At 48.5% G+C, this 17426-nt stretch overlaps 1 protein-coding gene across 4 annotated transcripts in view; it reads right to left on the bottom strand.

The window, feature by feature from the left end:
• Window positions 1-17426, bottom strand: part of PUS10 (pseudouridine synthase 10) — a 236160-nt gene that overhangs the window by 162351 nt on the left and 56383 nt on the right. For all 4 annotated transcript variants that reach the window (XM_063918222.1, XM_063918221.1, XM_063918223.1 and 1 more), the window contains exons 3-4: window positions 4192-4413; window positions 1761-1847 (exon numbers count right to left, since the gene is read on the bottom strand). In XM_063918222.1, the coding sequence (XP_063774292.1) occupies window positions 1761-1847; window positions 4192-4413 (309 nt within the window). The remainder of the gene's footprint in view (window positions 1-1760; window positions 1848-4191; window positions 4414-17426) is intronic.

A 17426-nucleotide genomic window follows, 5' to 3' on the forward strand; every position in this document is an offset into this window, starting at 1 on the left:
CTCTCAAAAGGTCTGTAACTGCATAGTCCGAAGCTAAATAGTGTGTAAAAGCTGATTATTGCACCCGTGAAATTATCAGAGCTAACTGGATTGCCCCTCAAGTCTACAGTGACTGATCAATAAGGACAATAAACTGCAGTGAGATATCACACATCAAGCACCTTAACTCTTGTCATGCAGGGCCGGTGCAAGGTTTCTCGGCACCCTAGGCAAAACTTCCGCCTACTGCCCCTTCCCCCTACTCGCCCTTCAGGTGAAAGACATGCTGCTGCTCTCCCCCACCCGCAGTCTGTTGCATGGCTGCTCTCTTCTCCCCATCTCCCCAGTCTGTGTGGGTGCCTGCAGCTCTCAGCCCCCCCCCCCCCCCACTTTGTTAAATGTCTGCTGTTCTATCTCCTCCACCATCTGTGTGCGTGCTGCTGTTCATCTCCCCCCCCCCCCAGACTGTGTGCATGCCTGTTGCTCATCTCTGCCCCCTCTCCCCAGACTGCTGCTCTGCTGCTCTCCCCCTCTTTCCTTATCAAATGCAGAGAGTGCACTGTGCAGCCACCTTACCTGCGGGCTGTGATGCAGAGTTGGGACTGAGTAGTCTACGAAAGAGCCTGAAATGAAGAGCAACACCACTTGTCACCCCCAGCCAGTACTCCAGGAGCTGTCAAAGTTATTTCCTGTGCTAGGTGAAGGCGGAGCTGGAGGCTGCAATACGGGAGCTTGCCAGTTGCGACTACTGTAAGATACGAGTGCCGGGGGAAATGCGGCGACTGTGAGATAGGACCACGCTACCTTTTTCAGGCAGCTGTAGCAGGCCGCCCCCTCAGGATCCGGCGCCCCTAGGCAGCTGCCTAGTGGAAGCTCCGGCCCTGTTGTCATGGCATCATCACATTCTATAACAAGCAAACTACGCACAGCGGAAGCTTCTACCAGTCTTTCCTCCGTTATGTTTATGACATGACATGTGAATGGAGAAGAGATGGATACCCATCATTAAGGCAACATGGAGGAAAAGTAGGACGCATTCCCTGTGAGCTTCATCAGAGCTCAATCATCTCCCAGTGATCACTCATTTCAGTTCAATTCCCCTGCCAAGAGCAACCATGAAACAAGATGGCTAAAAATACCTGTGCATATACCAAAGCCTACTCTAACCATGGGTGTAGTATGGTATGCCGGCGGCCGGGCTCCCGGCGACCAGCATACCGGCGCCGGGAGCCCGACCTCCGGCATACCGACAGTGTGGCGAGCGCAAAGGAGCCCCTTGCGGGCTCGCTGCACTCGCCACGCTGCGGGCACGGTGGCGCGCATATTCTCCCTCCAGGGGGGTCGTGGACCCCCACGAGGGAGAATAGCTGTCGGTATGCCGGGTGTCGGGATCCCGCGGCCGGTATACTGTGTGCCGGGATCCCGAAATTCGGCATACTGAAGACCACCCCTAACCATGAACCAACCGGTTTCTGTTCCGTTCTACCTTCATCTATAACACCAGTAAAATAAAGGATAGTAGTCTGCTCACACATTGCGGAGGTGTGAGCAAATATCCGTGTAAGTACTGCCTCGGGCTGCTTGCGGGTTCATTGTGGGCCTGTAAGTGAATAGCCCCCGGCACATTACCCAGGAGCAGAGCCGCACAGTACAACCAGTCGCTAATTGAACCCCTGCCTTTGTGCTGCATTCCCAGTATTTATTAATATAAAATAAAATCTAAAATATGACCCGGAAACATTTAATATCTAAAGAAAACAGGACTACACAGGTCACCTTACCTCTCTCACCAACAGCTGCGCTGGAAAGGACACTGAGAAAGAAAAGTCTTTAAACTCGTAATCACCAGATTGGACTTTATGGGAAATCTAAAATAAAAAACATCACACTCCTTGTCAGTTCTAGAAGAAACGGTAAAGATTTTAATTAATTAAAAGACTGTGTAGCGTAAATTAGGAGATCTTCTCACTACGAGCAGGTTTACTATCATGCAGTATGTAAGGTAAGATAGACAGCAGGGTACCCCACTTTACACCGGACCAAGAGACCCTTACCTAATTAACGGATCCCAGAAGAGGTGAGAGAATCCCTGACACAGCTATCGTGCACTACTCAGACACGGACACTACGAACGTGTAGGCTGAACCAGGCTTTAGGGCAGAAACATCTTTTATGCCTTGTTATTTTAAATATATTCCATACGGATGTACAATTAATGAATAATTAGTGACAGGTTGAAGAGCCAGGGAAATGCATACCATTACTATTTCATTACAGTTTAGCTGAGTGGCCTCCTGCTATCAAAACATACAAATGCAGCAGAAGGTGTCTGTAAGCAAAAGACGCCCACTGCTAGTACTTTAGATCCTGCACAGATCTCAGAACAGTCTAGGCCGGGTACACATCAGAATGATGCGTTCCCAGCCGATCTGACATATCATGCCGCTTGCACACACTGCACGAAGCAGTGTACCATGCCATGCTGCACTGTTAATGATAGCTTCTGAATGACTGTGCAGCATGGCCAAAGAGAAGATATTGTTAACGACCCATGGGAGCACGTGATCCCAGGAACACACTGCACAATCCAGATAATATGCCATTCCAATTTGCACGGAACAGATACCAATGTTGTCCTGGTGTGACCCATCCTTAAGCTGAATTTCTGTTTTTACAATGTGGTTTGGTTGAAATTGTATCCATTCATTCTGATAATGTCTACTTGTAATGGCCATTATGTTGTCTTGTATGTCCATGTCTCTCACGTACTCCGAGATGTTTCTGCAATGCTTTGATTATTGTCTGTACCTATGCAATTGCTTGCTGTATTGTACTTTACTCGTGACCTGGAATTCTGATATGTTTTTGTTATCATTTGTACAAAGTTGCGGACACTTTGTGGCACCTTTTAAACAAAAGATGACATAAAATGGTGGCACTCACTGGCTGCTGCTTTCAGTATAAATGAATCCTTTTGCACTAACCTTGCTACCTCAGAATTACCTATTTAAATACTATGATTATATATTATTAACAGTTATGTATACAGCACACATATTATCCAGCTTTACAGAGAATATTAATCCATGACCCAGTGGAGCTTACAATCTATGTTCCCTGTCACATGACAGATATACACGCTAGGTTTAATATTTTGTCAGTAGTAAATTAACCTACCAGTTTGTTTTTAGAGCATGGGAGGAAAATGGAGTACCTGGGGGAAACCCACTGAAATATGGAGATAACATACAAACCCTACACAGATAGGGCTTAAGGGAGGGGGGTTCAATTTTAATTGTGGGGCTAGTTGATAGGTTAGTGCCTGGAACTATTCAATTGTTTGCTAACAGAAATCCGCGTTAAGTGCACCCTCAGTGCTGACTGCGGAAAGTAACTGAATAGCTCCAGGTTCTTAACCTGGAAGCAAAAATCCCGCAGTAAGGACCTTATTCAGTATGGATCGCATACTGAAGTATTTATGCGCACGCGCAGTGAGATACGATCGCATCTCACTAATGCGAATGCTTCTGCCTGACTTCTGCGGCTTTGCGGGAGCGTCAACTTTTGGCACTGCGGGGGGCATGTCATTGGAAACGGGATCGGGGCGGCTGCACGACGTCACACGCGGCCTCTGCGACTGGAAACATGGAGGCGGGCCGACTGCCTTCGCAGTCAGGCTGCGGAGGCTACCCTAAATCAGCGATAAGATCGCAATTGCATCGCTGTCTGCCATTAGCACGTTGGGCGCCCTTGCCTTGTGCTGGACAGGCCCCAGCATGCGAGAGACAGTTTTGCTAATTTACCAAAACTGCAACTGAAGCTGAATAAGGTCCTAAATCCCGCAGTATATGAAGTCCCCTCATATCGTATTCATGTTCTAAACTAATAACCAAAGGGACACAGTTAAAACGCAATCTGACAGAAGAATCACAGGTAATTACTTAGATGACCTGGATTTGTGATCGGCGATTTGGTCCAAGAATAACAGAACTAAACACAATTCCATAATTAGTATTATACAAAATATATCCTCATGCAAACTACAAGATTATAAAATGACACTATCAATATAAGATAACAATTTTGTTTTAAACAAAGATATGATTGTACAAAGGGCAGATGATATAAATAATCTTATAAGAAGGTGAGGTAATGGAACATCAGAAAACATCACTGATGAGACCTAGTGTCAGTGCACACTGTGTACGGCACCTTTTTAGCAAACTCGATACTGCAGAGATGCTGTAGAATCCCCAGGCACAGATTGCAGGTACGTGGAGACCCACAGTCCTTTATGTCCATGGAGCTCTGTGATTCGGTGTCACACCCATCTGTGTCTTCCAGTCTGACCTTCTTACTCGGTGGGGCATTGTCATCATCAGCGGCCTCTCCATGAGGCCGGACCAGGAACTTCTGCAACTCAGCAGTTAGATCCTAAAATGGGAGAATCATTTGTTTATTCATTCTAGGCAAATTATTACAGTCTAGAGCAGTGTTTTTCAACCACTGTGCCGTGGCACACTAGTGTGCCCTGAGCAGTCTCCAGGTGTGCCGCCATAGACGCAGAGCCAGACCCGTCAGTGTGCTGCCGCTACTGAGGCCCTGCAACGATCAATCCTGGTGAGTTTAGTGTTTGCAGAGTCAGTTCCAAATTTGGGCACCAGGCAGTGTTGGGCTCTTCTGGCTTTCTCAGATGTGTCTCAGGCGTTACCTATGGAGAAGCTGCGACATGACATCCTAGGACACGCAACTGCACCATACATCACCATTATATTTCAGTGTGCCTTGACAATATTTAAATCTTGTTCAGTCTGCCGCGAGTTGTAAAAGGTTGAAAATCTCTGTGCTACAGTGTCGTCACCATGTTGTTATAAAAACGCCCCAAAAACGCCGAAAGACGTGCATTGGTAGAGGGGCTGCTGGAGGGGCCCCAGTTTGCTACCCCTCCCCAGTATTCCTGCACTGTAGCCAGTGGCGTCATCTTCCCGGTGATCTCTTCGGGAAGATGGCACCGCATACAGAAAGCACTGTGCCAGAGTCTTTGCTCTCTAGTGGCCAGTGTCATCTTCCCAAATATCACTGGAATGATGGTGATGACACTGGCCGGGGAGGAGGGACTTGCCTCCTAAAATTGTTCTATTGTGAGGCGTAATTTGAATTGGGAGTACTATTGTGTGACCACACCCATCCTTGTGTGACCACACCCCTTTTTGTTTTGCAACTAAGGGGGTGCCTAATCCCTTGCACTGGTCCTGGCTCTGCTTAATGAGGGAAAGGGGGGGTGTGAATGAGTTCCACCACCACTCCAAGACCACTTTAAGCACTGCTAGGTACAATGTATAAATACAGACATTTTTTCTGCACTTGAACAACGGGATCTTTTAGCCCGAAATGTCTGCTTCTTCTGTTACTGTTTGCCTGGTTTAATTAAAAAAAACAACAACACCACACAACTCTATTGAGCATGTTTTGATGCAACAATTCACTGGCATGTAGACTTATTTTTACGACAGCAGAACCTGCCATTGCTGCGAGCTTGTGTAACAGACTGTAACCAGAGCAGCCAAGAATGGGTGAAGGAGGCGTGGCGAAATGGCAGGAGGAGTGGCAGCGCCTCCTAAACACCCCCTCTCCGGAAGAATAGCTTTCTCTGCGATGGGAGTTACTCAGGGGGTAGCTTTGAACATTTGACCTCAACGGTAGTCAGACCGTTTTTGGGGAGTCTGCATGACGTCACACACAGCCGTTCCGATAAAGAAAATGGTGACGGTGAGGCTGCATATGCAGGGCGCATCTGTTATTCCCTGTTCAGCGATACAATTACAAATAGATTGTGATCACAATAATGGGTGGGATTTGGGGGTTATTCTGGTTGGGTTGCAGAATCTGCAATCCTTTCTTTTGCATGCTGAATGTCCTGCCCAGTGGTTCCTAAACTTTTTTGAACCATGACTCCCTAGAGTATCAGAATGTGTTTCACGGCACTCCTAGGTCAGTTTCGGATTCAGAAAATATATAAAATGAAGTAAATTGTGTTTATAATATGTCATCCTTAGGTTCAGTTATGTGGTGAGGGACTGATTTTGCCAATTAAATTAAGTATAAATAATTTGAATCGATCCTGGGACCACCAAACTACGGCACCACTGCAATGCCACTCTTAACCGCCTCCCTTCCCGAGGCACCCCAGGGTGTCACTGCCCCCAGTTTTGAAACTACAGCCATAAAAAAAAATAATAAAAAAAAAATTTACTCACCGGTAATTCTATTTCTCGTAGTCCGTAGTGGATGCTGGGGACTCCGTAAGGACCATGGGGAATAGACGGGCTCCGCAGGAGACTGGGCACTCTATAGAAAGATTTAGGACTATCTGGTGTGCACTGGCTCCTCCCCCTATGACCCTCCTCCAAGCCTCAGTTAGGAACTGTGCCCGGAAGAGCTGACACAATAAGGAAGGATTTTGAATCCCGGGTAAGACTCATAGCAGCCACACCAATCACACCGTATAACTCGTGATAGGAACCCCGGTTAACAGTATGATAACAACGGAGCCTCTGAACAGATGGCTCGCAATAACAACCCGATATTTGTAACAATAACTATTTACAAGTATTGCAGACAATCCGCACTTGGGATGGGCGCCCAGCATCCACTACGGACTACGAGAAATAGAATTACCGGTGAGTAAATTCTTATTTTCTCTGACATCCTAGTGGATGCTGGGGACTCCGTAAGGACCATGGGGATTATACCAAAGCTCCCAAACGGGCGGGAGAGTGCAGATGACTCTGCAACACCGAATGAGAGAACTCCAGGTCCTCCTCAGCCAGGGTATCAAATTTGTAGAATTTTGCAAAAGTGTTTGCCCCTGACCAAGTAGCAGCTCGGCAAAGTTGTAAAGTCGAGACCCCTCGGGCAGCCGCCCAAGATGAGCCCACCTTCCTTGTGGAATGGGCTTTTACAGATTTAGGCTGCGGTAGTCCCACCGCAGAATGCGCCAGCTGAATAGTGCTACAAATCCAGCGCGCAATAGACTGCTTAGAAGCAGGAGCACCCAGCTTGGTGGGTGCATACAGGATAAACAGCGAGTCAGTCTTTCTGACTCCAGCCGTCCTGGAAATATAAATTTTTAGGGCCCTGACTACGTCCAGCAACTTGGAATCCTCCAAGTCCCTAGTAGCCGCAGGCACCACAATAGGTTGGTTCAAGTGAAAAGCTGAGACCACCTTTGGGAGAAACTGAGGACGAGTCCTCAATTCTGCCCTATCCATATGGAAAATCAGATAAGGGCTTTTACAAGACAAAGCCGCCAATTCTGAAACCCGCCTGGCCGACGCCAGGGCCAACAGCATGACCACTTTCCACGTGAGATATTTTAAATCCACAGTCTTAAGTGGTTCGAACCAATGTGATTTCAGGAATGCCAAAACCACATTGAGATCCCAAGGTGCCACTGGGGGCACAAAAGGAGGCTGAATATGCAGTACTCCTTTTACAAAAGTCTGAACTTCAGGCAGTGAAGCCAGTTCTTTTTGGAAGAAAATCGACAGAGCCAAAATCTGGACCTTTATGGACCCCAATTTGAGGCCCAACGTCACACCCCTGCTTGCAGGAAGTGCAGGAATCGACCCAGTTGAAATTCCTCCGTCGGGGCCTTCATGGCCTCACACCAAGCAACATGTTTTCGCCAAATGCGGTGATAATGTCTTGCGGTGACATCCTTCCTGGCTTTGATCAGGGTAGGGATGACTTCCTCCGGAATACCCTTTTCCTTCAGGATCCGGTGTTCAACCGCCATGCCGTCAAACGCAGCCGCGGTAAGTCTTGGAACAGACAGGGTCCCTGCTGCAGCAGGTCTTGTCTGAGCGGCAGAGGCCAAGGGTCCTCTGTAAGCATCTCTTGAAGTTCCGGGTACCAAACTCTTCTTGGCCAATCCGGAACCACGAGTATGGTTTTCACTCCTCGCCTTCTTATTATTCTCAGTACCTTGGGTATGAGAGGTAGAGGAGGAAACACATAAACCGACTGGTACACCCATGGTGTCACTAGAGCGTCCACCGCTATCGCCTGAGGGTCTCTTGACCGGGCGCAATATCTTTTCAACTTCTTGTTGAGGCGGGACGCCATCATGTCTACCTGTGGTTTTTCCCACCGGTTGACCAGCATTTGAAAGACTTCTGGATGAAGTCCCCATTCTCCCGGGTGGAGGTCGTGCCTGCTGAGGAAGTCTGCTTCCCAGTTGTCCACTCCCGGAATGAACACTGCCGTCAGTGCTAACACATGATTCTCTGCCCATCTGAGAATCCTTGTGGCTTCTGCCATCGCCATCCTGCTTCTCGTGCCGCCCTGTCTGTTTACATGGGCGACCGCCGTGATGTTGTCTGACTGGATCAGTACCGGCTGGTTTTGAAGCAGGGGTCTTGCCTGGCTTAGGGCATTGTAAATGGCCCTTAGCTCCAGGATATTTATGTGAAGAGAAATCTCCTGATTTGACCACAGTCCTTGGAAATTTCTTCCCTTTGTGACTGCCCCCCAGCCCCGAAGGCTGGCATCCGTGGTCACCAGGACCCAGTCCTGTATTCCGAATCTGCGGCCCTCTAGTAGATGAGCCCTCTGCAGCCACCACAGCAACGACACCCTGGTTCTGGCCGATAGGGTTATCCGCTGTTGCATCTGGAGATGGGACCCGGACCATTTGTCCAACAGGTCCCACTGGAACGTCCTTGCGTGGAACCTTCCGAATGGAATTGCTTCGTACGAAGCTACCATTTTTCCCAGGACTCGTGTGCATTGATGTACCGACACTTTTCCTGGTTTTAGGATGTCTCTGACCAGAGATGACAATTCCTCGGCTTTTTCCAGTGGAAGAAACACTCTTTTCTGGTCTGTGTCCAGAATCATTCCCAGGAACAGAAGACGTGTCGTCGGGACCAGCTGTGACTTTGGAATGTTTAGAATCCAGCCGTGCTGTTGTAGCACTTCCTGAGAAAGTGCCACCCCCACTATCAACTGTTCTTTGGACCTCGCCTTTATCAGGAGATCGTCCAAGTACGGGATAATTAAAACTCCCTTCTTGCGAAGGAGTATCATCATTTCGGCCATTACCTTGGTAAAGACCCTCGGTGCCGTGGATAACCCAAACGGCAGTGTCTGGAACTGATAGTGACAGTCCTGTACCACAAATCTGAGGTACTCCTGGTGCGGAGGGTAAATGGGGACATGCAGGTACGCATCCTTGATGTCCAGGGATACCATGTAATCCCCCTCCTCCAGGCTCGCAATAACCGCCCTGAGCGATTCCATCTTGAACTTGAACCTTTTGATATAAGTGTTCAAGGCTTTTAAATTTAAGATGGGTCTCACCGAACCGTCCGGTTTCGGTACCACAAACATTGTGGAGTAGTAACCCTTTCCTTGCTGAAGGAGGGGTACCTTGACAATCACTTTCTGTGAATACAGTTTTTGAATAGCCACCAACACTGCCTCCCTGGCAGAGGGAGTTGCCGGCAAGGCAGATTTTAGGAAACGGCGGGGGGGAGACGTCTCGAATTACAGCCTGTACCCCTGAGATACTACTTGAAGGACCCAGGGATCCACTTGTGAGAGAGCCCACTGTGTGCTGAAAAACCTGAGACGTGCCCCCACCGTTCCCGATTCCGCCTGAGCAGCCCCAGCGTCATGCTGTGGACTTACCGGACGCAGGGGAGGACTTCTGCTCCTGGGAACTAGCTGTGTGCTGCAGCTTTTTCCCCCTTCCTCTGCCCCTCGGCAGAAAGGATGTGCCTCTAGCCCGCTTGTTTTTCTGGGGCTGAAAGGACTGTACCTGATAATACGGTGCTTTCTTTTGCTGTGGGGTAGCCTGTGGCAAAAAAGTCGATTTCCCAGCAGTAGCTGTGGAAACGAGGTCTGAAAGACCTTCCCCAAAAAGTTCCACCCCTTTATAGGGTAAAACTTCCATGTGCCGTTTGGAGTCGGCATCACCTGACCATTGTCTAGTCCATAACCCCCGTCTGGCGGCAATGGACATAGCGCTTATTTTTGATGCCAGCCGGCAAATATCCCTCTGTGCATCACGCATGTATAAGACCGCGTCTTTTATATGGTCAATCGTTAGCAAAATATTGTCCCTATCCATGGTATCAATGTTTTCCGACAGGGAGTCTGACCACGCAGCAGCAGCACTGCACATCCAAGCTGATGCAATAGCGGGTCTCAATATAATGCCAGTGTGTGTGTATATAGCTTTTAGGGTACTTTCCTGCTTTCTCTCAGCAGGTTCTTTTAGGGCAGCCGTATCCGGAGACGGTAGTGCCACCGTCTTTGATAAGCGTGTCAGCGCTTTATCTACCCTAGGGGGTGTTTCCCAGCGTGACCTATCCTCTGGCGGGAAAGGGTACGCAACCATTAACCGTTTAGAAATGATCAATTTCTTATCTGGGGAAGTCCACGCTTCCTCACACACCTCATTTAATTCGTCCGATGCAGGAAAAACTACTGGTAGTTTTTTCTCACCAAACATAATACCCTTTTTTGTGGTACCTGGGGTATCATCAGAAATGTGTAATACATTTTTCATAGCCTCAATCATATAACGGGTGGATCTATTGGAGGGTACACTCGTCTCATCACCGTTGACACTGGAGTCGGTATCCGTGTCGACATCTGTATCTGTCATCTGAGGTAGCGGGCGTTTTATAGCCCCTGATGACATTTGAGACGCTTGGACAGGCACAAGCTGAGTAGCCGGCTGTCCTATGTCGTCAAACCTTTTATGTAAGGAGCTGACACTGTCACGTAATTCCTTCCATAAGTCCATCCACACTGGTGTCGACCCCGCAGGGGGTGACATCACATTCACAGGCATTTGCTCCGCCTCCACATCATTATCCTCATCAAACATGTCGACACAGCAGTACCGACACACAGCAGACACACAGGGAATGCTCTTACAGAGGACAGGACCCCACAAAGTCCTTTGGGGAGACAGAGGGAGAGTATGCCAGCACACACCAGGGCGCTATATAACACAGGGATATCACTATACAGAGTGTTTTCCCCTATAGCTGCCTATAATATATATATACTGCTCTAAATTGTGCCCCCCCTCTCTTTTTTACCCTTTCTGTAGTGCAGGACTGCAGGGGAGAGCCAGGGAGCTTCCTTCCAGCGAAGCTGTGAGGGAAAAATGGCGCCAGTGTGCTGAGGGAGTTGGCTCCGCCCCTTTTTCGGCGGGCTTTCTCCCGCTATTTTATCGTTTCTGGCAGGGGTTAATATACACCTATATAGCCTCTGGGGCTATATATGGTGTTAGTTTTGCCAGCCAAGGTGTTACTATTGCTGCTCAGGGCGCCCCCCCCCCCCCAACGCCCTGCACCCATCAGTGACCGCAGAGTGTGGTGTGCATGAGGAGCAATGGCGCACAGCTGCAGTGCTGTGCGCTACCTTGGAGAAGACAGAAATCTTCAGCCGCCGATTTTCCGGACCAACTTCTTGTTTCTGGCTCTGTAAGGGGGACGGCGGCGCGGCTCCGGGAACGGACGACGAGGTCGGGTCCTGTGTTCGATCCCTCTGGAGCTAATGGTGTCCAGTAGCCTAAGAAGCCCAAGCTACCACCACTTAGGTAGGTTCGCTTCTTCTCCCCTTAGTCCCTCGTTGCAGTGAGCCTGTTGCCAGCAGGTCTCATTGAAAATAAAAAAAACCTAAACTATACTTTCTTCTAGGAGCTCAGGAGAGCCCCTAGTGTGCATCCAGCTCAGCCGGGCACAGAAATCTAACTGAGGCTTGGAGGAGGGTCATAGGGGGAGGAGCCAGTGCACACCAGATAGTCCTAAATCTTTCTATAGAGTGCCCAGTCTCCTGCGGAGCCCGTCTATTCCCCATGGTCCTTACGGAGTCCCCAGCATCCACTAGGACGTCAGAGAAATGATTTTAACTAAATGTAATACACCTTAGATCTCAGTTCCTATAGGGTTGTAAATCCTTGTATACCGTAACCTAAACATACATTTGAAAATCCTACACCAGGCACAAGTAGTCATTTAGATGTGATGGGTATAGGTGACCGGCGTCCGGGACCCTGGCGGTCCGCATACCGATGCCGGGATCCCGAATGCCAAAATGCCGGCATGGGGGGTGAGTGCAATGAAGCCCCTTGTGGGGTCACTGCATTTACCACGCTGCAGGCTCAGTGGCTTGCTGCGCTCGCCACAAGATCTATTCCCACTCTATGGGTGTCGTGGACACCCACGAGTGGGAATAAGCCCTCGACTCCCTGCCAGCATTCTGGTGGCCGGGATCCCGTTGGCGGTATGCTGACTACATCCCATTTAGATGACTGTGGGAGTTTTATCATTATTATCCTATTTGCATGTAAAAGGTGTTGAAAGGGGAGAGCGCTACTGGGTCATTCCATGGTAACAAACGTTACAGTTTGAAATATATTTCATGTGAAATATATTTTTTTGAGCATGTGTTTTTAATATTTTGTGCAAAGTATATGCTGTTTGTGCGGTACATGATATGCTTTAATTTTGATGCAAAGCTGGTCATGAAAACTGGTAACAAACGTTACATAAAAAGACCACTTTCATGGAATGACCTTACTGCGCAGATTCCATTCTGTTCCTCCAGGGAGGTTTCGCTCCCTGTACCAAGATGGCTACTGACATAAATACTGCTCATAAGTGCAGCGCCATCTTGTCAGTGTTTTAGAGCATCACAGTGGGCGACAGTAGTTTTTCACTTAACTCCTCAGGGACCTGAGATTATTAGAGATCCACAACACTTCCAGTGATCCTGCACTGCTACCTGTTGCATACACTCATCAGCTGAGGAGCCGAATGACACTCCTCTCACCTCAACCTCCGCTCAGTGAGAACCAGTGTGTAACAGTGATTATGTGGGATTCATATAGATATTTTATGCAATTCACAATATGATCTTACCATCTTCGGAGTGTTGGAGAATTATTATACATTTTTATTTTTTATTCAGATACATTTTTTTTTTGTAAATTATTTCAAAATGTAATTGGACCCTCTTTTGATATTTTCCCCTCAGCTCACATTAAAATTGTTATAAAGGAGAAAATTATCTAAAAGCAATTATAGAGTAAGACCATTTTCCTTACTGTATAAGTTGCAGAACTAGGTGTCCTGTTAGTTTCTTTTCATTTTACCCTTGTATTCCTTACTGCCATGTTTTGATTAATGCACAGTGTAATCTATGTAGTGCACCCAACATGGCTCCCTCCCCTGGTACTCGTGTAGAATAAACATTGCAAATATGTGTCATTTCTTCACCTTTTGAGAGAATTTATTAATAAAAGACAACTTCAAGCAATGTATATTTAAAAGAATAAGGGGTATATGCAATTCACGGCGAATCGCGGCAATTTTTCGACGTTTTTTTAATTCGACTTAATTCGACTTAATTCGACAGGTGAATTCCGGAAGGTGGCTGCCGGAATTCACCATATTCAATGAAAAACGGATTCGCCAGAACCGCGGGCGAAAATCGGCCGATTTGGCGGATTTTGCCGCGATTTTAAAAAACGGGGAAAAACCCGGAAAAAAAATGGCGTGCGGTCCCCCCTCCAAAGCATAACCAGCCTCGGGCTCATCGAGCTGGTCCTGGTTCTAAAAATCCGGGGAAAAATTGGGCAGGGATCCCCCGTATTTTTAAAACCAGCACCGGGCTCTGCGCCTGGTGCTGGTGCCAAAAATACGGGGGACAAAAAGAGTAGGGGTCCCATGTATTTTTAACACCAGCATCGGGCTCCACTAGCTGGACAGATAATGCCACAGCCGGGGGTCACTTATGCCGTGCCCTGCGGCCGTGGCATTAAATATCCAACTAGTCACCCCTGGCCGGGGTACCCTGGGGGAGTGGGGACCACTACAATCAAGGGGTCCACCCCCCCCAGCCACCCAAGGGCCAGGGGTGAAGCCCGAGGCTGTCCCCCCCCATCCAATGGGCTGCGGATGGGGGGGCTGATAGCCTTTTGTGATAATGAAAAGAATATTGTTTTTTCCAGCAGTACTACAAGTCCCAGTAAGCCTCCCCCGCAAGCTGGTACTTGGAGAACCACAAGTACCAGCATGCGGGAGAAAAACGGGCCCGCTGGTACCTGTAGTACTACTGGAAAAAAAATACCCAAATAAAAACAGTACACACACACCTTGATAGTAAAACTTTATTACACACTACCGACACACACATACTTACCTATGTTGACACGCCGACTGCCACGGTCTCCGACGATCCGAGGGTACCTGTGAAAAAATTATACTCACCTTCCAGCGTCCAGAGGTACATCCACGTCCAGATATAAATCCACGTAATTGTTAAAAAAACAAACCGAACACCCGCTCCATACGGACTAAAAGGGGTCCCATGCTTTCACATCAGACCCCTTTCTCCCGAATGCCGGGACATCACGTGACTCCTGTCACTGAAGTCCCTTCAGCCAATCAGGAAGCGCTACTTCCGTGGCGCTCACCTGATTGGCTGTGCGCTGTCTGAGATGTGACAGCGCATCGCAAAGCCGCTCCATTAGTTTCAATGGTGGGAACTTAGCGGCTAGCGGTGGGGTTACCCGCGGTCAGCCGCTGACCGGCGGGTGACCTCACCGCTAGCCGCTAAGTTTCCACCATTGAATAAAATGGACGGGGCTGTGCGATGCGCTGTCTGAGTTCAGACAGCGCACAGCCAATCAGGTGAGCGCAACGAAGTTGCGCTTCCTGATTGGCTTTAGAGACCTTTGTGTGACAGCTGTCACTGACAGGTCTCATTCGTGGAAAGGGGTCTCATGTGTCAGCATGGGACCCCTTTCAGTCCGGTGGTCGGGTATTTGCGATTTGTTATTTTGCCAAGTACGTGGATTTATCTCTGGACCATGGCTGAGGTGAGTATATTGAACTTTTCTTTTCAGGTATCCGTGGATTCTACTTGGAGAAGAGGACCGATGTCGGCGTGTGAACATAGGTAAGTATGTGTGTGTCGGCAGTGTGTAATAAAGTTTTACTGTCACGGTGTGTGTGTCCTGTTTTTATTTGGGTATTTTTTTCCCAGTAGTACTACAGGTACCAGCGGGCCCGTTTTTCTCCCGCATGCTGGTACTTGTGGTTCTCCAAGTACCAGCTTGCGGGGGAGGCTTGCTGGGACTTGTAGTACTGCTGGAAAAAATAAGAATTTACTTACCGATAATTCTATTTCTCATAGTCCGTAGTGGATGCTGGGGACTCCGAAAGGACCATGGGGTATAGCGGCTCCGCAGGAGACTGGGCACAAAGTAAAAGCTTTAGGACTAGCTGGTGTGCACTGGCTCCTCCCCCTATGACCCTCCTCCAAGCCTCAGTTAGGATACTGTGCCCGGACGAGCGTACACAATAAGGAAGGATTTTGAATCCCGGGTAAGACTCATTACCAGCCACACCAATCACACCGTACAACTTGTGATCTGAACCCAGTTAACAGCATGATAACAGAAGGAGCCTCTGAAAAGATGGCTCACAACAACAATAACCCGATTTTTGTAACAATAACTATGTACAAGTAATGCAGACAATCCGCACTTGGGATGGGCGCCCAGCATCCACTACGGACTATGAGAAATAGAATTATCGGTAAGTAAATTCTTATTTTCTCTAACGTCCTAGTGGATGCTGGGGACTCCGAAAGGACCATGGGGATTATACCAAAGCTCCCAAACGGGCGGGAGAGTGCGGATGACTCTGCAGCACCGAATGAGAGAACTCCAGGTCCTCCTCAGCCAGGGTATCAAATTTGTAGAATTTAGCAAACGTGTTTGCCCCTGACCAAGTAGCTGCTCGGCAAAGTTGTAAAGCCGAGACCCCTCGGGCAGCCGCCCAAGATGAGCCCACTTTCCGTGTGGAATGGGCTTTTACAGATTTTGGCTGTGGCAGGCCTGCCACAGAATGTGCAAGCTGAATTGTACTGCAAATCCAACGAGCAATCGTCTGCTTAGAAGCAGGAGCACCCAGCTTGTTGGGTGCATACAGGATAAACAGCGAGTCAGATTTTCTGACTCCAGCCGTCCTGGAAACATATTTTCAGGGCCCTGACTACGTCCAGCAACTTGGAATCCTCCAAGTCCCTAGTAGCCGCAGGCACCACAATAGGTTGGTTTAAGTGAAATGCTGAAAACACTTTAGGGAGAAATTGAGGACGAGTCCTCAATTCCGCCCTGTCCGAATGGAAAATCAGATAAGGGCTTTTACAGGATAAAGCCGCCAATTCTGACACGCGCCTGGCCCAGGCCAGGGCCAACAGCATGACCACTTTCCATGTGAGATATTTTAACTCCACAGATTTAAGTGGTTCAAACCAATGTGACTTTTGGAATCCAAAAAAAAAACTACATTGAGATCCCAAGTGCCACTGGAGGCACAAAAGGAGGCTGTATATGCAGTACCCCTTTTACAAACGTCTGAACTTCAGGGACTGAAGCTAGTTCTTTTTGGAAGAAAATTGACAGGGCCGAAATTTGAACCTTAATGGACCCCAATTTCAGGCCCATAGACACTCCTGTTTGCAGGAAATGTAGGAATCGACCCAGTCGAATTTCCACCGTCGGGCCTTACTGGCCTCGCACCACGCAACATATTTTCGCCAATTGCGGTGATAATGTTTTTGCGGTTACATCCTTCCTGGCTTTGATCAGGATAGGGATGACTTCATCCGGAATGCCCTTTTTCCTTCAGGATCCGGCGTTCAACCGCCATGCCGTCAAACGCAGCCGCGGAAAGTCTTGGAACAGACAGGCTCCTTGCTGGAGCAGGTCCCTTCTTAGAGGTAGAGGCCACGGATCCTCCGTGAGCATCTCTTGAAGTTCCGGTTACCAAGTCCTTCTTGGCCAATCCAGAGCCACGAATATAGTGCTTACTCCTCACCATCTTATCAATCTCAGTACCTTGGGTATGAGAGGCAGAGGAGGAAACACATACCCTGACTGGTACACCCACGGTGTTACCAGAGCGTCTACAGCTATTGCCTGAGGGTCCCTGGACCTGGCGCAATACCTGTCGAGTTTTTCCCAACGGTTTATAATCCTGTGGAAGACTTCTGGGTGAAGTCCCCACTCTCCCCGGGTGGAGGTCGTGCTGAGGAAGTCTGCTTCCCAGTTGTCCACTCCCGGAATGAATACTGCTGACAGTGCTATCCCATGATTTTCCGCCCAGCGAAGAATCCTTGCAGCTTCTGTCATTGCCCTTCTGCTTCTTGTGCCACCCTGTCTGTTTACGTGGGTGACTGCCGTGATGTTGTCCGACTGGATCAACACCGGCTGTCCTTGAAGCAAAGGTCTTGCTAAGCTTAGAGCATTGTAAATGTCCCTTAGCTTCAGGATATTTATGTGAAGTGATGTCTCCAGGCTTGACCATAAGTCCTGGATATTCCTTCCCTGTGTGACTGCTCCCCAGCCTCGC

Source organism: Pseudophryne corroboree, chromosome 4, assembly GCF_028390025.1.
Source record: "Pseudophryne corroboree isolate aPseCor3 chromosome 4, aPseCor3.hap2, whole genome shotgun sequence".
In the NCBI taxonomy this organism is placed as follows: Eukaryota; Metazoa; Chordata; class Amphibia; order Anura; family Myobatrachidae; genus Pseudophryne; species Pseudophryne corroboree.